Source organism: Salvia splendens, chromosome 3 (assembly GCF_004379255.2).
Source record: "Salvia splendens isolate huo1 chromosome 3, SspV2, whole genome shotgun sequence".
Taxonomy (NCBI): domain Eukaryota; kingdom Viridiplantae; phylum Streptophyta; class Magnoliopsida; order Lamiales; family Lamiaceae; genus Salvia; species Salvia splendens.
In genome coordinates this window covers 32748087-32770501 of record NC_056034.1, presented here as the reverse complement: position 1 = coordinate 32770501, position 22415 = coordinate 32748087, and the positions used below count along the sequence as shown (strand labels likewise).

At 38.2% G+C, this 22415-nt stretch overlaps 3 protein-coding genes across 4 annotated transcripts; 2 read left to right on the top strand and 1 right to left on the bottom strand.

The window, feature by feature from the left end:
• The first annotated feature begins 3881 nt into the window (after positions 1–3881).
• Positions 3882–12691, top strand: LOC121795704 (FIP1[V]-like protein). Its single transcript, XM_042194284.1, has 9 exons — positions 3882–5017; positions 6760–6992; positions 7337–7463; positions 7584–7652; positions 7807–7950; positions 8172–8273; positions 8383–8651; positions 9359–10964; positions 11902–12691. Exons 1-9 carry the CDS (start codon positions 4067–4069, stop codon positions 12445–12447), a joined length of 4047 nt encoding a protein of 1348 aa, XP_042050218.1. The 5' UTR covers positions 3882–4066; the 3' UTR covers positions 12448–12691.
• Positions 12692–15733: 3042 nt separating this feature from the next.
• LOC121797347 lies at positions 15734–18186 on the top strand. The gene is made up of 3 exons (XM_042196103.1): positions 15734–16093; positions 17410–17433; positions 17596–18186. The coding sequence occupies exons 1-3, from the start codon at positions 15901–15903 to the stop codon at positions 17895–17897; spliced, it is 519 nt and encodes a 172-aa protein (XP_042052037.1). The 5' UTR covers positions 15734–15900; the 3' UTR covers positions 17898–18186.
• A 186-nt stretch (positions 18187–18372) lies between these two features.
• On the bottom strand, positions 18373–22146 carry LOC121795702 (two-component response regulator ARR12-like). 2 transcript variants are annotated; one of them, XM_042194282.1, is made up of 7 exons: positions 21907–22146; positions 21288–21440; positions 20750–21127; positions 20579–20655; positions 19200–20417; positions 18627–18744; positions 18373–18547 (listed from the first exon to the last, which is right to left on the bottom strand). In XM_042194282.1, the coding sequence occupies exons 1-6, from the start codon at positions 22022–22024 to the stop codon at positions 18676–18678; spliced, it is 2013 nt and encodes a 670-aa protein (XP_042050216.1). In that variant the 5' UTR covers positions 22025–22146; the 3' UTR covers positions 18373–18547; positions 18627–18675. The 2 variants fall into 2 exon arrangements, with proteins under 2 accessions (XP_042050216.1, XP_042050215.1); XM_042194281.1 differs by having other exon boundaries at positions 18373–18744.
• Positions 22147–22415: the final 269 nt, after the last annotated feature.

Here is a 22415-nt window from a genome sequence, read left to right as displayed (position 1 = left end):
CAAGTAATTAACGATACAAAGACCATGTTAAAGAGAAACTTTGACATGAAAGACATGGGTCTAGCCGATGTAATTCTTGGAATGAAGATTCTAAGAACGTCTGATGGAATCATCTTAACACAATCACATTATGTTGAGAAGATATTGAATAAATTCAAAGCCTATGATGGCGCGCCGGTTAAGACTCCAATTGAACTCGACGTTCACTTGAGCAAGAACAAAGGCGAGCCCGTTGCACAAGAAGAGTATGCACGGGTCATCGGGTGCATTATGTACTTGACTAATTGCACTTGACCTGACATTGCTTGTGCTGTGAACAAGTTGAGTCATTACACGAGCAATCCCAAAGAGAATTGGAGAGCTCTTGTGAGGGTTTTGAGATATTTAAAACATACTCAAAATCATGGGCTACACTTCTCGAGATACCCCCAGTACTTGAAGGGTACTGTGATGTAAATTGGATATCTGACAATAGGGAATGCAAATTGGATATCCGACAATAGGGACTCACTTTCAACAAGTGGATACGTCTTTACTATTGGGGGTGGTGCTGTATCGTGGAAATCCACAAAACAGACATGTATAGCCCGATCAACAATGTAATCGGAGTTCATTGCCTTAGATAAGGCTGGTGAGGAAGCCGGGTGGCTTAAAAACTTCCTTGAAGATATTCCATGTGTGTCTAAGCCAGTGCCACCAGTGCTGATCCACTGCGATAGCCAAGCGGCTATTGGAAGGGCAAACAATGGCTTCTATAAGGGTAAGTCTCGACATATACGTCGACGACATAACACCGTGAGACATTTGGTCACAACAAGGGTGATTACAATTGACTATGTGAAGTCAATAGATAATCTAGCGGATCCGCTAACCAAAGGGTTAAACCATGATCAAATGAATAAGTTGCTAGAGGGAATGAGTTTGAAATCCACAAAGTAAAGAATTGTCATAGTGGTAACCCAATCATGATGACTGGAGATCCCAAGAACTTGGTTCAAAGGGACAACTAAGCTATGAGAGTTCATGAGAAACACTCACTATATCTATTCCCTAAAGAGCAATAGAGTGTTGAAAAACCTACCTAAGTGGTAAGGCTAAGTCTATGACTTTTAATGGTTCTTAAGGATCTCAAAGAGATGGAGTTCTCTAAGAGAGCGAGTATGGCAAGGTACTTGACTAAGGATCACCTATGTAAGTGCGAAGTGTGGTCGCTTCATAAAACACACTTATGAATCCAAAGTGGTGTCCAAGACCGCAATGGACACAAAACGTTAGAACGGATGAGGTTGAGGTGTTTAAGCGTTAACACCATTGTCTCGGTGCACGCCGTGGGGGATTAGTTCAAAGCATCGCGCTACTAAGCCGCCTGTGTATCCGTTGGTGTCGACTATGGAAGGTTCAAAGCCAACAACTACCTATCCTTATGCTTATATACCTCTCGAGGGTTGAGCTTGTGTCTGCATGCATATGCAATTGGCTATTTCCACTCATGTGGGGGATTGTTGGAATCTTGAATTTAAGATGTCCAGTCAATGAAGTTTGACCAATACTAAATGTAACGAGACATTTAATTTTGGAAAATTAAATGATATAGCGTCGATCTACGTTCCGCGTAGATGACCGTAGTATACTCACTTTCTCAAATCCGATTCCCGGTGAGTGAGAAATAGTGGATTAAAGTTGGTCACATTGTAGCTTTTGATAAAGCTATGAGTTGAAAGTGTAGGGAGTAATTAACTAGGGTTAATTATCCCACATAGGTGATGAGACACATCTTTAAATGTGTATTTATTAAGTGACTAATTAAACTTAGTAATTATCATGGACTAAGATGAGAGAAAGAGCACACACGCGCGCGCACGCGCGCCGAGCCGAGCCGAGCCGCACCCGCACCCGCACTCGTGCCCGTGCCCTTGGCCTTGGCCTTGGTCTTGGACTTGGACTTGGACTTGGACTTGGACTTGGACTTGGCAATTGGTCTTTAGGTGGTCTTTGGGCTTGGTTCTTGGGCTTGTCCCTGGATCCAGACTTAATGTTTTGGACCACCTCAGTTTTGGGCAGCAGCCTGATCAACTTGACATGTTGCGCCTTGATCGGCAATCTGATCAACTCGGCCTGTTGTGCCTTGAGCGATGGCTTGAACAGTGCCTTGATCAAGTCACTTCACAAAGTCCACATGTGACGGTTGAACTAGGGCATGTACAACATCTAGATTCAACGTCGACCACTCCAGCTTTCAAACTCGTAACGGCCGACGGTTACTGCCCCGCCATAATGAGCCATGATGACAGCCATCAAGGCTAAGTTGACCACCGCAGTGGACCAAGCCTATAAATAGGCTAGTCATTCCTTGCATTAAGATAACAGAACAATTAGAACACAAGCATCATACTCTCTGCATAGTCTTTCTTCCCGACGCTCTGCCCTCTCCTCTTCCAGTTCCCCGAAGCTCTGTTGATTGCGGTGCTGCTTCACCAGAGACGTAGCCGTTTTATCTTTGGGGACGACACGCCAAACCGAGAGCACTACCGGGGCGTATCTCGTCTTGCAGAAAGAGGCCTCCTCGACTCGGCTAAGTTTTATTTCCAGTTTACAGTTTCGATTTCATTGTAATTTTCAGTTTTTAGTTCTTCCTTCTTGGGTTGTATTACGTCCGGTATTGTTTATATCTTGTAATTCTAGTTTTCCCCAACACTAAGTTAGTTGTCTGCGAACCCTTAGGAGTACTGGAACTGTGTGATTTTTCCATTGCATTATCAGCGACCTATTGAGTTCATCAGTCGCGATCCCAATGGTCCGCTTGTTGGTTTTGTCATCAGCGCACAAACGTACTTTTTAATTCTATTTAGAGACGGTTATTGGGTTCGACACTTAACATCGGGTGCATTAGCAAATTTGAAGGAACCACGTGCTCATAAGCTAGCAAGCACATTAAGATAAAATGCTATATCATTCGTGATCTTGTGAGAGAAACAAAACCGTGGTGATCAATATTATATTAGAGCAAAACCTAGAGATTTCTTTCTCAAAAAGTACACTCAACACAAAGTTCAACCATCATGTGTAAAATACGGGTGAAATATATCAATGAATTGCTTCAAAAGATAGATAAGAGACTACTATTGAAAAACATGTTTTGAGTATAAATGAGAAATTGTAAAAGTTTGCATATAGAGAAGTATGGTTCAGACTTCAGAGCGTTTTATATTATAAAACCTTCTTTCCTTTTATTAAAGATAAAATGTTAATTTTGATATTTGTTTGTTTTTGTTATACTGTCATTAATAATATGACCACAAATATATATTGTAGATTGTGTAATTTATTCAATATTAAAGAAGATCACCCAAAAAGTTCACATCTCGAATAGATTTGGCCAATCTATAGGAGAAAATTGTAATACTCCTACATTTGTCTTAGCTAACTAATGATATTGATAAAATCATAACACTAAATCAACGGGCAGTAGCGCAGTTGGCAGCGTGGAGCTGTGGTGATCTTGAGGTCCAGGTTTAAATTCCGCCACGCTGGGAGACTTTCGGCTTTAATTCATAAACTCAGTCGAGCAGGGTTAGTCGGATTCCGCCAGAGACAGATTCAATACACTTAGGATTAAACAAAAAAAAGTCATAGCACTACAATGTAAAACACGGTGAGAGTGAAATGGATTGTTTTGCATTAACTATCAAATACTTGGGAGTATTTCTTCATTGAAATTTCACTTATACTACGTAGGGCTTTTATAAAAGAAAATGGGAGTATTTCTGAGTATATATATCACTTGTGCTAAATTGTAAATCTAACAATGGAACAACATCAATTTAGGGCCTTTTATGCTCATCGCAATTTTGGTTGCAAATATTGTAAGGATATTAAGGGCGAAATGAGAATTGAATCTATTCACTCAACAATTTGTTTGATGATTTTTTGTTGAAGGAAAAGTTGATTAACACTACTGTTTTGTTCTCGGCTGCCCTATAAATAAAAAATCTGAGCTCCCCTCTTTTACCTTCAACCATTGCCCAAAACCCCTCTATTTCTCCCTGTGACCTAACCGCTCGCGTTCATGGAGGATGACGATGAGTTCGGAGATCTCTACACAGATGTCCTCCGCCCCCTCGAGGCGCAGCGCCAACAATCTGCCGGAAAGGCGCGCCCGATCGATCTCAACATCGATAGCGACGATGAGGAGATTCTCTATGGAGCTTCGGATTCGACGGCTAAGAAGTTCAATCCTGATTTCAATCCCGGTTCCGCACCCGGTGGGAACTCCGACGCCTTACAAACCCTTCCTCAACCTAGGGGAATTGATTTGAATTTTAATTTGAATTCCAACCCGGGAGCGGCGGGGATTGATGAATCAGTTGAAAATGGAGGCGATGGTTCGGGGTTTGACGCTAGGGTTTTGGAAAAGGGGCGTGGTGAATCGAGTTTCATTGAGGACGAAGATGATATTCAGATAATTGTGGAAGAAAGGGATGATAAAAACAAGGACTTGGTGGAGGGTGATCCTAACGTAATGAGCAAGGACGAGAAGATGTATGCTAGTGCTGTTGAAGAGGGAAATACGATGAATTTGATGAATGATGCTGGTGAAATGGGTTCACAGCAGATGATCCCGGGGCTTTCGGGAAGATTGGAGAATCTTGGGGCTCCGAATATTGAGGATGAGTGGGAGAGTGAAGAGAGTGATGATGATCTGCAGATAGTGCTAAACGACACCCACCATGGGCCAATCGGGATGGAAAGGATGGTGGGAGTGATTGATGAGGATGATGAAGATGGAGAACCCTTGGTGATTGTTGCGGATAATGGTGATGTTAGCCAGGCACAGAGGACTGTGGATGAGAAAGAGTGGGGCGATGACGAAGGGGGATCTGGAGCTGACATGGAGAAGGATCCCGGAGATGCCACAAAAACAAGTGGAGTAGGAGGTGGGGCTGCTCCAGCAGCTGCACAGCCAAAGATTGCATACAGCAATCATGCATACCATCATCCATTCTCTTCACAGTTCAAGGTAAGCATCTTGTTTGATGAACACAGAATGTAATTTGGATTCTAGTTGCAACTATGATGCTTTTGTATTGAACCTCAACATACTAGTGATGCTGAAGACGATCACCAATATTGTGGATGAGCTCTTGGCTCCTAGTGATGAGATATTCAACAATACTGCTCTTGAATTTTCTCTTATTAATGAAGTTACATATTTTCTTCATGTCTTTTCCTTTTTTGAGTTTGATCTCATTTGCATTGATGTTTGGATTCAGAAGTCCACACTTAATTAGAAACTTACAAGTGTCAGTTGTTGACAATAATTGATTTAGCAGCTCTTACTCTTATCCAATTCCATCCACATGTTGACGGATATGGTAAAGGAGGGCAAAATGTCTTAGATCATCTTCTTTATGGGGGAATCTATCAGTAGATAAGCGTTTCTCTATTTAAATAGTCTTCATAAGATAAATTGAAGAAAATAGCGTACAAAATCCAGAATGCAGACCCGATGTATGCACTCATATATAAGCTACATATATATGTCCTATGGATTAGAAAGCTCTTTCAACATGTGCTATGGAAACTAGCCACTCTATTTTGGCATTTCATGTATAATGGTGCTTGCTCATAGTCAAAGTGCATTTGACTGTGATAAATAGGTCTGAAAGCTGGGCATAGTCATTGAGAAGTGCATATGTGTTCATCCAGAATCCGCATTCTTGACCCCTATAGCTCTATACAACTCAGTTGCAATCTTTTGTTTCATTTGTAGTTAACAAGGGAATGAGTACTAATGGATGATGAATCCCAAGATAGATCAATATTGAGCTAAAAAAAACTGCTCCAGAGTCTGATGGTATTAGATACAAAGAAACCCTTGAAGTCTCTATGGTCTGGAATCCTACCATTTAACCATAACTTTTACCCTATTTCACACACCTGAAGATTCTGGAAAATTCTCTATTATGTTCTACCCAAAGGGGCCAACATAAAATTGGGACCCGATACCCATAAGATTTTGCCTCTTTTACTGAGGAATCCAGCAAACCATGGGACCGCAAAGCAAAAGGCAGGGCGGTTTAACCCACACATACCTACCTCCTTTATAACCGTAACAAATAATACTATCTTAATATTTAGCTACTAGAGCATGTGGGGTCCAAGTATCCTTAAAAACTGTACTTTATTTCAAGGATTTAAGCTCTTTAACTATGTGATGTGTAAAAGGTCAAGTAAACAAGTAGTTATTTTATGATTACATGGTTATTTATCTATTGAGGGATTGGACCTTAAATTTGGATTTACATTTTGATTGTTGTCAAGCTTCTGTAATAGACAAGCAAGCTACTGTTGCATCTTGTTCATCCTCATTCTGCTTCAACCACCCTTATTGCAAATTCATAAATATTCATCTTAAAATATACATACAATAACATATTAATAAAACCTAGTCAGATGTTCTATGATGGAAAATTATTCTAGCAATTAAGCTCAGCTCAAGTAGATATTTGCTGAACAATGCGAACTGGCTCATAACTGTATGCAATATAATTTTGTAGTTTTACTTAGGAAATACTGCCTTAGATGTTGTAATATGATTGATCTTGACTTGATGCATTTGTTAAGTTGCTAATTTTTTTTTTAAAAATTTAATGATTTTTTCTACCACTGTTTCCTATTGTAATTCTTTTGTCAATTTTGTAATCTTGTATTGTTAAGCGATAACAATTTTCATGTCTTTCTCTCTTTGGAACTGCTTAGTATGTGAGACCTGGTGCAGCACCTTTCCCTCCTGCAGCTCCTGGAGGATTCCTAGGTCAAGTTCGTCCACCCATCAGCATGGGGCCTCCAGCTGGACGTGGAAGAGGTGATTGGAGACCGGCTGGAATGAAGGGGACCTTGCCTCAGAAAGGGTTCAATCCTCCAGCTTGGGGAGTTAATTCAGCAGGTCATGGTTATGGAAGTGGGTTGGATTTCACTCTTCCTTCACACAAGTAAGATAATATTCCTGAAACAGCTTTCTGTCAATAGTCTCAAACTAGGGATGTTAAAACTTCGAAGATAACATGCTAATCCTAATTTCAGCGACATTATTTCAAAGCGATAATACCATCCTAGTTGTAAAATGCGCGCATGCCTTGGCTGTTGCAAGGCATGTGCCATAGAAGAGGCACAAAGTACAAAAATGTGGGCCTTGGTAAAATTCATCCTAATGTTTAATAGTAACCGGGATCTGAATCCCACATTAGGTCCTTTTTAGGTGGATAGTTTTGGCACTGTTTTGTTTTTTCATTACTTGATATCTAATAATGATGTCTCTTTTTCTTCACAATCCCAGGACAATTTTTGAAGTTGATATTGATGGTTTTGAAGAAAAACCATGGAAACTTCCTGGTATAGATGTGTCTGACTTTTTCAACTTTGATTTGAATGAGGACAGCTGGAGAGATTACTGCAAACAACTGGTAGGTAGCTTCTCAAGTTTGTACTTCTGTTTTTTGTTTAGGACTTGGAGAGTCAATATGGATGTGAGTCTGTTGGTTATTTTAAGATTGTGGCAGCTAAAGTGAATTTGATATCTCTAGGAACAACTCAGGCTTGCGATGACTATGCAAAGCAAAATTCGTGTTTATGAAAGTGGCAGGGCAGAACAGGTAATGTTGAAATTGCTACATTTTAAAGTAGTATTTTGTATGTTCCAGGTGTATGTGGTAATCATTTGGTTAAGGTGTAAATTATGCCTTGGATTTTGTGATGCTATATGTTCTCGAGTGTATCTGTAACAAGTCGTTTGATGTTAAAATCTAGGATTATGACCCAGATCTTCCACCAGAGCTTGCAGCTGCAGTTGGTATCCAAGATAATAATGCATCTCAAAAAGCAAGTCATGGAAAGGTGGATGCTGGTCCGACTGACTTAGCAAGAGCAGCTACACGCGAACGACCTTCTCTTGTATGTGTATTTGCTTTATTCTAGGAATACAACCTTGAACCTTAATTTTTTGTAATTGGATTTGGATGCTTAAACTTACTTGGTGTTTCTATTGGGTCCTTTAGTGATTGTGTTCTCAAACATTTATTTTATTTCGTTGGGTCCTTACACTTTGTGGTATGTCATTATTGTATCCAACTACAGAATACAGTTTGACATCTCATTATCTTTTTTAATAACAGCCTGTTGGCCGACCTATACCAGTAGAAACTGGTTCTGGTGAACGGATGCCATCAATTGATACAAGGCGTCCAAGAACGCATGATATTGATACCATTATTGAGGTATACAGTTATCCTTTATACTTTCTGACCAAGCTTCCAGTAATCTTTTTACTGTGCAACACCACAAGTTCTCAGTGCCACAGAACTGATGAAGTTCCTTGGAAAACAGATTGCCTGCCAGAGTCCCATGGATGGTGATGACATACCAGAGCAACAAAATTGTGATACTGCAGCAAAGGATCATGTTGGAGGAGGTGATGCAGATCATATGGATAGCCATTCGCCAGCATTTACTGGTAATAAGAGAGAATTTGAATCAAGAAGATCACAGCTGAAGAACACTGACAGTGGTGATGGTATTGCAATAGAGGATGTTTCACATCTTCCTTCAGAAAATTCACTTTCCGATAGGGAGAATCTTACCCCGCAAGAGGAGAGGTACATTCATATTCATTACCAATTTCAGATGGATTTTTGATTTTTTCACCTCTCATCAAATTTATTCTGGCTGATTATGGTTCTTGTATTAAGCTTGCCTGAAATTGAATGAGTACGAAAAGTTCATGATATAGTTAGTAGTATTTATTTTAGGAGGGTGATGATAAATTGTTTTGCATATCATATAATACTCTTTATCAGGGCTAGGCTTTCATCCAAAAGAAACATATAGTTAGATCAGGTACAAGGTACATCAGTCCAACAGTGCAAAAAAGTTAAATTATAGACTAGGCGTTCATCCAAAAAGAAATAGACTGAGAAAGTGCATGTATGATGCCCATGCCAGATTCTAAATCAAATGACTACCATTGTATCTGGATACATTGTCCATTGAATATAATGAGGGGGGGGATTTCTTTACTGCCTTTGTAAGATACTGGATTTTTTTTAGATTAATGTATAGTGGCACAATAATTTGAGTGGAGCAAAGGCTAGATCAGCATGTCCTGAATATTTCTGTATGAATTGGGCATTATTCTTTCTCTTCCTGTTATGTGTTACATTTATCACTCTTGAATTTTTCGATATCATCTACCAGATCTTCTGTCTAATGCTATGTGCAGTATTAGGATCCGCTGAGGGTTCATGACGTTGCATATACTCCATTTGGATTTTGGACACTTACAAACTGTTTATGGTGATGATAGGTCTATAAAGACAAGGATTAATAAAAGGGGAGAACATGTTGCAGGCGATGTAGATGGAGGATCATATCATACTGGGGATGGTAAGCAAACTCCATCCTCGTCATCTTCCCACTACATTGGATCTGATGGGGAGCGAGATGTGGGAGTTTTAGATGAGTTGAATGATGATTCAGTGGTGGATGATAGAAGCTTTAATATGGAAGGAGAGGAAATGGCTTCAGATGCACCAAACAGGGGTAAACGTGAAGACGGAAACTTATATTCTACCAAGAAACAAAAGCTAAGTTCGCACGCAGGGCTACTTCCGCGCGAGTATGAAGATGGGAAAGACTTGAAGACTGCAAGTAGTGACAGCAAAATGAGATCAGGAAGTAGTGAACATCTTCATAGTTCCCGTGATGATGTTGACGACGAAGCCCTTCAGGATAGGCACCCTCTTCGAGCAGCTAATGTCAGGAGAGAAGTAGGAGATGAAGAAAATACTCATAGGAAAGATCACTATGATAGAGATGAAGCTGGAAGACAGAACATGGTGGTGAAACAGAGAGAAGATTCTTTTTCACGAAGAGGTGGAGATGCTAACTCATCACTTCATCGGCATGGGAAAGCTGACAGTGCTGACTGGAGGAAGGGTAGAGATATATCCGAAGGAGCCTGGAATCGACGAGATGAGGATCATCGTGGAAGAAGAACAAGACTTGAAGACCCAAGAAAGAGAGATCGAGATAAGCTTAGAGAAAAAGATAATAGTGAGAAAGATGAACATCATCAGTCAAGAAATCTGCTGGAAAATGGCAGTTGGAGGGGGACTAACCATGAAATGGATTCTACAGGATCTAGACAAAGAGATAGGGATGGCCATTTTAAAAGTCGGAGTGAAAGAGTAGATGACCTTCACAGCACCAGAAGAAAAGAAGAGTCACATGTCAGACGGACAAATGCTGAAAAAGATGATATTCCCCAGAATCACAGAGAAAGTAGCACCCGGAGGAAAAGAGACAGAGATGATGGCTCTGATCTGCTCAAAAGAGATGAGCAAGGTAGATCAAAGGATGATGAGATGCATTTTGCTCGTCAAAAAGACGGGGGCTCATCTCAAAGGGAGAGAAGTGAAAGGCCAAGAGAGCGTGATGAATGGCATAAAACTAAGCAGGATAACCTTTTGTCGAAGAGAGAAAGAGTAGAAACACGGTCAGTGATGAGGAGTGGGCGAGCTGCTGAAGATAAAACATGGCCAAGTCATTCAAGAGTAAATGATGACTACAAGGGATCCACCAGAGATTATCATCCTAATGATATTGGCCGACACAGTGATCAACTCAAGCAAAGGGATCGAGTTGAAAATGAGAGTTATTCACAGCATAGGAACCAGGATGATGTTTATGATCGTGGAAATCAACTCAACAATGATGAGAAAAGAACAAGATATGAAAAGACTAGCAACCGGGATGTTCGTGCTGCCTATGGTTCTGTCACTTCTAGGGCAAATGAATACAAAAGGAAGGAAAGTAGCCGAAAGAGTAGAGAATCAGACAGTGGAGATCACAGTTCCTTGATATCCTCCAAGAGGAATCAGGATGAAGATGGTGGACAACTAAATGAGAAGGTATGTGTTTCCTTGGCCCAACATGTCAAAATTTATGAAAATATCATAAGATCATTACGTCAATTTATACCAGATTTTATTCACTGTTTTCATCTGATCATCAAGACTGATGGAAAATGGAAAGCATAGATGATTTGTAAATATTGACTTGGTTTACAGCATGTGTCCAGTTGCAAAACTCTGTTATTTTGTTTGACTGTTTCATTTAAGAATTTCTATGATCTGGAGAAACCCAGCTCTGTTTAATACTATTATTTTGGTTTTCGACAACATGTGATAACTGCTAAAAAATTCTGTAAATTGTGCAAGATCATAGTATGTCATTCATTACTGCAAAAAACCACCTAGCAGTTGAGATCTTTGAGTAAGTACTCAGTCTGGGCTTTGCGAGAGTCTCCGGACACAAATCTCTGATAAGCTGACTTGCTGTGTCTGATCACCTTTTCAAGGACTATATTCAGCAATTAATTAAGCTGTTCCTAATTTCTTCCTTTGAATATGTGTCTGCTCTCTTAAATAAAAGCCAGAGGCCCCATTCTCCCTTGCAAGGCGAAAAAGAAAAAAGTTCCAGACTGGCTATTATCAAGTTGATTTTTTTCTGAAGAATTCTGTCAGGATGAGTGCAGTTTACCACCCACCAAAATATATGATATCACATTCTATGCTTATGACACCATACTTCCCCTTCATATATAAAAATGATCATGAACCCACACTCAGTTGCTGGTTGCTAGTTAGCATTTTCCTAAATCATTGTTAAGTAGGAAACTCATAATCTGCACTTGATTCGCGCAGGCTGATTGATTAAATCAGCTAGTGATCCCTTTGTTTTGATAGTTAAAACTTGCTTTGGCGATGGCTTATTACCAATTTTGGGATCAATATATACCAACTTGTCTAAGTTACCACTGTTTTTGCAATTGGTTCATTCTTGCAGGCAAACTTGAGAGGCAGAACTGAGCAGCAAACTAGTCACGGTCACACAAATCACCAATCATCTCGAAAGCACAAAGAAGAGGCTTCAACCGACGAAGAACAACCCGACTCAAGGAGGGGTCGATCCAAATTGGAACGGTGGACCAGCCATAAGGAGAGGGATTTTGGCATGACCCCATCTTCTCTGAAGAAAAGAGATCGAGACACACACAACAATAGTGGGGCAAGGGGACCTCATGAAGATCCTCCTGGAAAGACAGAAGATAAACCACAGCCGCCTGTAGTTGATAACAAAGACGGTGGTCCAGAAATGAACAGCGACAGCACTAAAGCAGCAGCAGTCATGGAGGACAAACACTTGGACACTGTTGCCAAGTTGAAGAAACGAAGCGAGCGTTTCAAGCTTCCTATGCCTATTGATAAAGAGACAGTTGCAGCGAAGAAGGAGACCGAACCTCCTCTGCCTCCGAACCAACCGGAGACACGCCCTGATTCGGAGATCAAATCGGAACGGCCAGCACGAAAGAGGAGGTGGACCGGCAATTAGTAGTCGAGGGATAATTTTGTTTCGTTGTTGAAGAATCGTACGTATTATGTTGTCCAATGATGATAATTGATTTGAGGGATCTTGCGTTCTACGTCTTTTCTATATTTGAATTGCGGTGGCCTTCAACTGTTGTAGTTTCTGTTACTCTGAGAAGACTTTGTATATACAGACTTAATACATGTAGCATTAGAAAGGCTGTAGCTGCACACACAAATTTCAATATAGCACACAATTTTCAATTTTATACAGTGTATTATTACATGATGGGATTTTGGCTAGTTTGTTTGTAGACTATACATATCAAATTAGATTATGATTTGAGAGAGGATAAAAATTAGAAAGGCTTCTCGTACGGAAATCGGATTCTTAAATGTCAGCTTTTAAAAAACAAAATACCAACTTCCATTCTTTTGGTCAAATTATTCTGTATTATGTTTAATTTCTTTTGCAATTTTGATCCACCTTATTCTATACGATCTTAGTTTCTATCAATGAAAAATTGATGTGGCATGCTTCATATTGTAGCTGTGACTTCTATACTTTAATTTAACTAAGTTGTCAACCTTTTGCTGTTAAAAAAAATAGAGATGTTAATATTGTACTGTAACAAATTATAAGTTAAATAATGTTGCAATTATTTACAATCAACCTTATATCGTATACTTCATCCGTAAATGAAAAATAGTCTCATTTTATTATTTTGGAATGTCCATAAAAAATAGTTCAATTTCTAAAAATAGAAAGTTTTCCTCTCATATTTTACCCACTTTTTTTCTTCCCTCCCTTTTTTATTTTACCAATTTCTCATTAAAACTCGTGTCAACCACAAATGAGACTAATTTTTGTGTACGGAGAGAGTATTATTTCCTATTTTAAAAATTTAATTTTTTTGAAAAATCATGTAAGCCCTTATCAAGCCACTACTACAAATTCGTACATGCAGCCATTACTATCAATTTTTTCTGTGTACTACTAAAGTATGGACTTACCAATTAGTATATAGTAGTACTATCTTCGTCCACAAAATATAGACTAGCTTTATCATTTTGAGACGTCCACCAAAATTAGACTAGTTTCTAAATATAGAAAGTTTTAAACATTTAAATACTATACTAATAATGTGGAACCTACAATTCACTAACACTACTTTTCTCTTATTTTTTTCCCCTTCTCTCATGTACAACTATATGTATTTTTGATGGACGGAGGTAGTACATACTAAGACCGTTAACTTTCAATGAACGTCAATCTAATTAAGAAATGCATTGTGGCTACTAAGCTCAATAATAAGTAAGCAGAATAAGAAAAATAAGAATATTCAATACCAGTCGAACTGATAAAAGTGTTTTAGCGACATCATATGATACAAAATGCTAGTCACCAATTCTTCGATCAAACCATAATAATTAAAGAATGAAAGTAGACTACACGAAGGTATTTATAAAGATGAGTATTGATAAAAATGGGCATTATACTATACTCTTGTCTTTCTTTCAAAATAGATCAAAACAGGAAGCCAAGAACAATGCCTTTTGGAATGTGAAGTAGAGTCTTCCATATGTAAGATTTTAAATAGAATTATGCAGTAGTCCACCTTTAAATCTGAGCATAATGCTTCCACCCCTTCTGGACTGTGCAACAAATTGTTATTAGATTTGAGTAACTTATTTTCATTCCAAGAGATATGAACAACTCTCAAACTTTCCAGCTATGGTTTCTCTTTTTTTGATGGTGTCAACTGTTTTAAAGAGTACCTATACAACAATCAATTTCATTTATATAGGTGAGGTGACACAAGTCTCATAATATCCATGGCTTACATATTTGTTAAAGTTAAACATTCATCCAAAAGAATCCCTCTGCCAATGAGGATATGTAGTATATACCTCTTCTATGTGTCACCTATGATAATCATGTCATCAACATAGATGATAAGACATGTTAGTTTCAAAGCGGCTTTGGTGGAATCCATATGTTACCATAGCATACGTGAACCTGCCGAACCATGTCTTTGGAGACTTTTGGCTTACTTAAATTTGAGCCCAATTTAATTATAGTACATTAGTATATTGATCAATGTCTCTATCATGAAAATATCGATTTACATACTTGTGTTTTAAGATATTCCATATCCATTAATTAATCAAATTTGCTCCTAATTCAATATATTCAATTTATTTTCAAAGTGCTAGAGTTTTGAAGTCTTTATATATTGTATTGAAATAAATTCTAATAATTCGGTTTTAGAACATCTCTAGCTCACTATAAAAGTCATTCGCTAATACTACTCCCTCCGTCCCGGTTAAGATCACACATTTCTTGGCCGGGCACGAGATTTTAGGAGTTATTGGTTAAAGTGTTTAATTGGTGAGAGAAAAGGTGGGTATACGTATTAAAATAGAGAGAGAAAGAAAGATGAATATTTTAATATGAGTGAGAAAAAGTAGTTGAGTGTATTAATTGGAGAGGGAAAGTTTCCAAAACAGGAAATGTGTTATCTTAGTTGGAACAAACAAAAAAAGAAAACATGTCATCTTAAGTGGGACGGAGGGAGTAGTAATTACTATGAATATTGGGTTGCAAAAAACTCATACATATTTAATTTCACACTATGTCCCATAAAAATATGCACATTTGAAATAATATGAGAATTAATGCATAATTTGTAAAATAAAATGAAGTAGAAGAATACTTAAAATAGTGTTAGTGGATAGTGTTACCCATATTATTATTTCTGCTAGTTTCTGCTAGTTTTCATAGTATTTCATTAGACCTAGTAGGTCTTTCTTTGCATTTCTTTGGGTCATTTGATAATAATGAGGGGAAAAAGGAGCCAAAATTTGATATTCTTTTTGATTGACACATAAAATATTATGGAATTTAAAAGATTTGATTAGGTCAATACAAAGGACAATCTAGGAAATAAATGAATTTATTAAGGTCAAATTTGTCATTGCATATTTATTTCTTATTTCATAATTTCCCTATCAAACAAAGTGGGCTTTTTAGAAAAATAATTAACTAGGTTATCAAACGTGTGTTATTAAAATTATATCTTTTCCTAACTTGACTTTAAATCTAGATTACTAACTAACCTTGGTATATCCCACATCACTTATCAAACGAGCCCTTAGTGTTTAATGAGTTACGACCGCATATATGTAATTAGGCTGGGGAATTTTCTATAAATAAAAATAATCATATTTGTTTTTACTATGAAAATGAAAAATACGTATATTTTTATAAGACAGGAGACTACTATAATATAGACTATTATTAACCAATTTTTATATGGTGAAATTGACGTAAATATTTACACGGTGGTCGGTATTGGAGGCGAAAATAGTGACCGACATCTTGGCAGCGCGTTGATATTGGTAGTAGATGAGATAGATCGCAGTGTTAGTTGCTAGATCTCTGCAATTCTCTGATTCTCTCAATTGACAAAAAGAGATGAGTAGAAGATCGGGGACTTGGTTGAGGTGTTGCTTGGTGACTTTTGCGGTGGTTTCAGCCCTCTGCGTATCTGGACCGGCTTTGTATTTCAAATTCAACAAAGGTTTCAAATTGAAAGGGGTTTCCGATTCTTGCCCTCCTTGCTCCTGCAATTGTGCTCCTCCGCACTCCCTTTTCCAGATTCTTCCTGGTATCCCTATTTTGTTTCGTTTAATTCTTTCGTCTTTTTAATTTATGGGTTAATTAATTAGGAGTAATTAATTTTGAGTCAAAACTTGCTCTGCTTCAGCTGAATTTTGTGCTACTTATATCTGTTTCGTTGATTGGAAATGTGGCTCCTTCTGAATCTTGGATCCCCATAGGCTCTACTTAGATGGACTGTACAAATCACCATATCACATCTGGTATTTACCCTTTTGGATTTTGAGTAGCTGAATAACTCAAGTTTAAGCTTATTTTGGAGTGTAGGTGCTAAAGATATTGGATTTGAGTTATTAAAAATACTTTTTTTTAATACTATCAAAACAAGTAGAATTCAGTTTAGTGTATCCAAATATACATGAAACTCCGTAGATAGTTCGCTTCCCCTTCAAATCCTTGTGAACTATACTTTTTACAAGGGTGACTCGATGTAAGGCTCGTGTTAAACCTTTGATATCCACATGATAAATACTTGTGTATTCACTAGGATTTTATGACGATCCGTCTTTGTAAAAAGGATTCAACATTGATTTTAAGAATTGTGCTGCTTTTCGTCTCATTATAACCTAATATACTTGCTTCGTCCATTACCAATGGTCTTGGTAGTGGATAGCACATGTTTTGATGCAAAATTGATAAAGCATGAGAGATGGAGAGAAAAAATGGTGAAAGAATTTTGTTGGAGAATGGATTCCACCTCGTTAAAAAGTGAAACCTAACAAAAATAAAGGTGGCTAATTTTTGTGGACAATCAAAATGAAAAACAAACAAGCTATTGATTGTGGACAGGGTTTTTGCTGACTAGACGAGGAAGATGGTAACATGATTAATTTAGCTACCTAAGCTATCCTGCGGTAGTTTTTTCCTCTTGTTACTCAACTATTAAGTACGTAATGGCCTTTTGATTTTGTTATACATTAATACATCATTACACTCTTTCAGTGAAAATATGCATTCCGGAGAACCATTATACACACTCTATATTCCAGTTAAGTTTTCCTTAGAAGGCAACCAAGTAGATAATTCTAGAGGGTTAAAAAATTCTTGGTGATGCAAATATGGAAGTTTGATTAGTAGGGTTTTCTTAGCCTTTAGCAATATGCATTGAGATTATGTAGAAGAGTGGGTTTTCTTGATCCGATGAAACGTTAGTATTGTTACCAGCTAGCTCACATTAGTGTAACCGTTCCGGTCTTTTGTTTATATCCAAATTGCTTTTCTGCAAGTATTGTTTGATTTAACCTTGTTAGAATTACAAATGTCACATTACTAACATTTTTTGTGTCATTCTTATATCTCTTGCAGGCTTGGCCAATCTCTCTGTTACTGGTAAGGATACCGTCTTGGAGATTGCCACTCCTCCCTACTTTTGTTTCTAATTGAATGTGACCATTTTTGGATGTGCATGTGCAATAACATCTTATACTCATTCCAACGAGTGTTCTTATAATTTTGTAATTTGAAAGAAAGATAATTTTCTTTATTGGATAGATTGTGGGAAGGATGACCCTGACCTCAAGGAAGAGATGGAGAAGCAATTTGTGGATTTATTATCAGAAGAGCTAAAGTTGGAAGAAACTGTCGGTTCGGAACACTCCCATCATATGAACATCACATTAGGAGAAGCAAAGAGGTTGGCTTCTCTGTACCAGAGTGAAGCCGATAAATGCATAGCAGCCACAGAAACTTGCGAGGGAGCCAGGGAACGAGCTGCAGTGCTGCTGTCTAAAGAGAGGAAGTTAACTTCAATGTGGGAGCGCAGAGCTCGTCAAGCTGGCTGGGAAGGGGAGTAGTGATATGCGTAAAACAGTACCTATTACCTATTTTGGATGTGGTCATCAACAAGGAGAAGAATTAAGAGATGTCCAGCGAGCAAATTTTGCAACTATCTCGTATTGTTATGGTTTCGCATCGTCCTATTTCTACTAAATGTATCATTTTTTTTTGTACTTGGTTGAGACATGGCTAATTCAAATTGTATAATGTCTGAACGAATATCATGCTGCTGTAAGTTATAAGGATTTGAATCATCTATGTTTCAATTCTTGTTTTTAGAGTTCAATATCTATTACACATTTAGTACTCCTGCCTTTATTTTTCAATTCTTGTTTTTAGAGTTCAATCAAAAGGAAATCCTATAATCTCGTTTGTATCCAAATCCCATTCTGTATCAAATCCCCAAGCTCAACAAACACAAAAACCAACTCTTGTTTTGCTTGCTTGCTACAAACAATTTCATGTATAAACTGGTATAAAAGAGCAAATGGATAACAAATTATTGAGTAATTCTTGAATATATCAACTCAAATCATTTCTACTGAAATCTAGGTGAAATAGGTTGAAGAGTGTAATGCCTACAAACTTATGATAAGTCATTCTTGAAATGCCTTATTTGTCTCCCTAACAAAGAGTTTTGAACTTCTCAGTACAGCACTACTCTGAGCTGCAAGCACAGATAAAAAAAATGAACACGAGAAAACTCAAACATTCTAAAAATGTTCTGAAAGAAATAGGTAGAATACATCATCATATAGACAGACTCGTGGTCGAGGATTTCGATGTTTTGCAGCCTCACATCCCTGATTCAAAAGAATAATCGTCGAACCCAAAATCACAGTTTGCTATGGTTTCATGTTGTTCCTACAGACCAAGAAAACACAGTGTTAATATTAGCCGAGAACCACAACGAGCTTAAACCGAATATCTTCACTTCTTAAGGGTGCCTTTGTCAAAGAAATCAATATTACAAAAAAGATATTAACAAATTGCAATGTGATTTTTCATTACTCCCTCCGTCCCCTAAAAAGAGGAACTTTTGATACATCACGAGTTTTAATGTACAATTGGTAAAGTAAGACAGTGATAGAAAGAAAAGTGTGTTAATAGAAAATGGGCCCCACCTTATTAGAGAGAGAAATTTCCTAAAATAGAAGGTTTCAATTTTTAAGGGACAGACTAAAAAGGAAAGGGTTTCTATTTTAGGGGACTGAGGGAGTATAATTTATACAAATGCAAATAACAGTACTTGAGATCAACAAAATCAAGGTTGGTCCATCATTTAGAATCTAACATATAACTAGGCGAGATTAGCATACCCGTTTGATCATAGCATTCATCATAGCATCCAATGGATCATAACTACGAGGAGCAAATACACTCTGAATCTTTTGTTGCTCCAAGAGGAAGCTGTCATTGGCCATTGCTCTCGATTCCGATGCCAGCTTTTCATTCCCATTTTGCAGCATAAGAGTCGAAGCACCTCCACCCAATCTGCCATTCATGAAGACTCCCATCTTCTCATTGATGATCCCACTATCCTGGTCCAGACTATGGCTTAAGCCGCTGACAGGAACATGAGTGTTCAAGGAGCCAAAAGTGGCTGTTGAACCATGACCAAAACTCTGCCCCTGCTCTCCCCACCTTTGGCTGGGGATATGACTAATGTTCTGCACATCACCAACCAAACCTTGTTGGTAATGCATTTCTCTAGAATCTTCTAGAGGCAAGGACATGGTGGTAGAAGAAATATCAAGCGCGTTCTTCTGTAAATAAGGATCATTGGAGAAGCCATTATTCCCCGTGGTGCTCATAGGCAGTTGTTGACTGTGAAAAGGCTCGGTAGAAAGCAAAGAAGCCGGCTGTGTTGTAGACGATTGAATAGTAGCAGAATCCAACAAACTGGAGGAACTGTTGACACCAACATTGAAGGAATCCAAGTTCAAAGAAGCCATGTTTTGAGAAGACTGATCCCTGAATCCTCCAGCGCTCATTGTTTGCTGGTAGCTCCCATGTAGCATCATATTCGTAGAGCTGTTAAAGATATTGCTTGAGCTATTGATTGCTGCTCCTGGATCAGAGAACTTATTCCGCAATCTTGAGTTATCCATCGCGTTGAAACTTGCCATCCCTGTCCCGCACTTACTCTGCTGCAGCTGATCCAGTTCAAGCGATGATGGGATTCCTTGAAACACACTTTGAATTTGATTTGTGGATGCAAGGGCTGGGTGCACTTTTCCGAGGGCAGAGATGGAGTTGGTTAAGCTTTGACCATGATTGGGCTGGATTAGCGTGGATGGAGATAAATTGTGAAGGTTTACATTTGGCATATTTAGTCGACCAAACATGCCCCCCGTTGTGTAATGCGATAATGCAGCACTTCCGAGCCTTCCTTGTCCAGACAAAGTTCGAAAATCCCCAAGCCCCTCGAATGGAGCAATACGCATGAAATGGGAATCCTTAACCCCGAGTGCAGCTACCATGTTTGCTTGCTGGGATGCAACCGAACTGATTCTTTTCAGGTATAGCCTATACTTCTGCAAAACCAAAAGAATTCAAGAATTAATCTATGGTCAAAACAAGAAATTCTACATTTCTTGTGATCTCTATTACACATAATCCTATGATTAAATACATTATATTCTAGTTGACCATGTTTATTACATTAAAAGTTGGACTCGAAATGGCAAATTAGTACCTGAAGATGGCTTGCCACATTTTCTCGAGTAAGTCCTTCGACGTTCATCAGGTCAAGAATCCTTTTAGGAACAGCCTCTGCAATTGTAAGAAAGATCAAATGAGCCGAAAGAGATGGATAGAGTGAAAACAATCAAAACCTATAAAAAAGGGTGGAAAATGGAAGAATTACTTTCAATTCCCAACTGGTTGACTGCTGCAACAAACTTCCTATGCAGCTCTATAGACCAGACCACCCGAGGCTTCTTCGAGGCTGCAGGGTCTTCATTTTCGTTCTCATTATCTTCACTGAAATCTTCCTCGTCTTTCCTCTTACGATTGCATTTACCATTCCGATCTGCTTGAGGCCAGTTACCTTCTCCACTCGATTGATTATCATATCCTTGATCAGCAGTACCATTTTGATTCTTTGGCTCAGTCCTTTTTTTCCTGATCACGTGTTGCCATATGTTCCTCAGCTCCTCAATCCGAACAGGTTTGACCAAATAATCACAAGCTCCATGCGTGATCCCTTTCATCACGAGTTTGGGATCGCCATTTGCAGATAACACTGCAACAACACAACAATAAAAGAAATTCCAAGGTGAATAACTATGATTCAGCATGCAACTTATCAACCAGCCTTATGCTCACCCCGAAGGTTAATAAGGCTCGACTTTGGGATGTTTGCAGAAGAAAGTAGAGAAGAAAAGAAATGAATAGGAACATACTGATAACAGGTAGATCCATTTCAAGACCAACAAGTTCCAGAAGCTTAAAACCATCCATGTCCGGCATATGGACATCGCTGATCACCAAGTCGAATCTATCTTTGTTTTCCCTCAGCATTTTCAACGCCATTCTAGCTTGACTTGTTGTGGTCACTGTTAAGGGAAAAGAACATTCATGTTTATCTGAACAAGGCATTTACTTCTCCAACTTGATTCAAATCAAAACAATCCAAACATTAGACCATGCCTATAGAAAAGCAAATTTAAAAATTAAACAAATTTGAAGATATTAAAGCATCCAAACCATATTGTTCTTCACCAGCAAGAGCATTCAACTAGAAAAAAATTAAGTGGTTCAGAAAATAAGAGCTGTCAATTTTTTAAAAAAGAAACATAAGAAATAAAGTTCATGTTTCCTTAAGCTAATTAGAACTCCTAAATCCAAACATTCAACAGAAAATTGAAAACAAAAAACATATCCAAACAATAAGAAATTGGAAACTGGATCCAAATAAATGCAGATTTGACTATGAATTCAAGAATCAAATTAAGCAAAGAATGTTCACAAGAATCAAAATTGAATAAGGAAATCAAAGAAAATAGAAGACGAAGAACAAACCATGATACTGGCATTTCCTAAGCAGAGTCTCGAGCAACTTCAAGCAAGTTGGATTGTCGTCAACGGCGAGGACACGCAGGCCCGCCGGAAAATCGTCGTAGCCTTCGCCGTCGCTCATAATTTTCTCCAGAGTAATTTTTCCCTAAAACCCAGATGCGAAAGCCAGAGATTGGATGCTAAAAATCGAGTCTTTGCCAAAAAAAGTCACTGTCTTGAACAATTGACAAAAGCCCAGATGCAAAAGAGCTTCTTTCAACATCAATAATTGACAAAAATCACCAATTCGAAGGAGACAAAACAGGACATATTGGGTGTGATTAGGTGCAATGCGCCAATTCCGTTTGATAAATCTCAACCATTAGTCTCACCTTAATGATGTTCAATTTTCAAATTCAAGGTACAAGATTTCCCAAGACCAAGTTAACATGGCATTCAATATTGTGTCAATGATTTTGTACTGATCCTTTTGGAAATGTTAAGGTTGTCTTCTTACATGATGATAAGACATA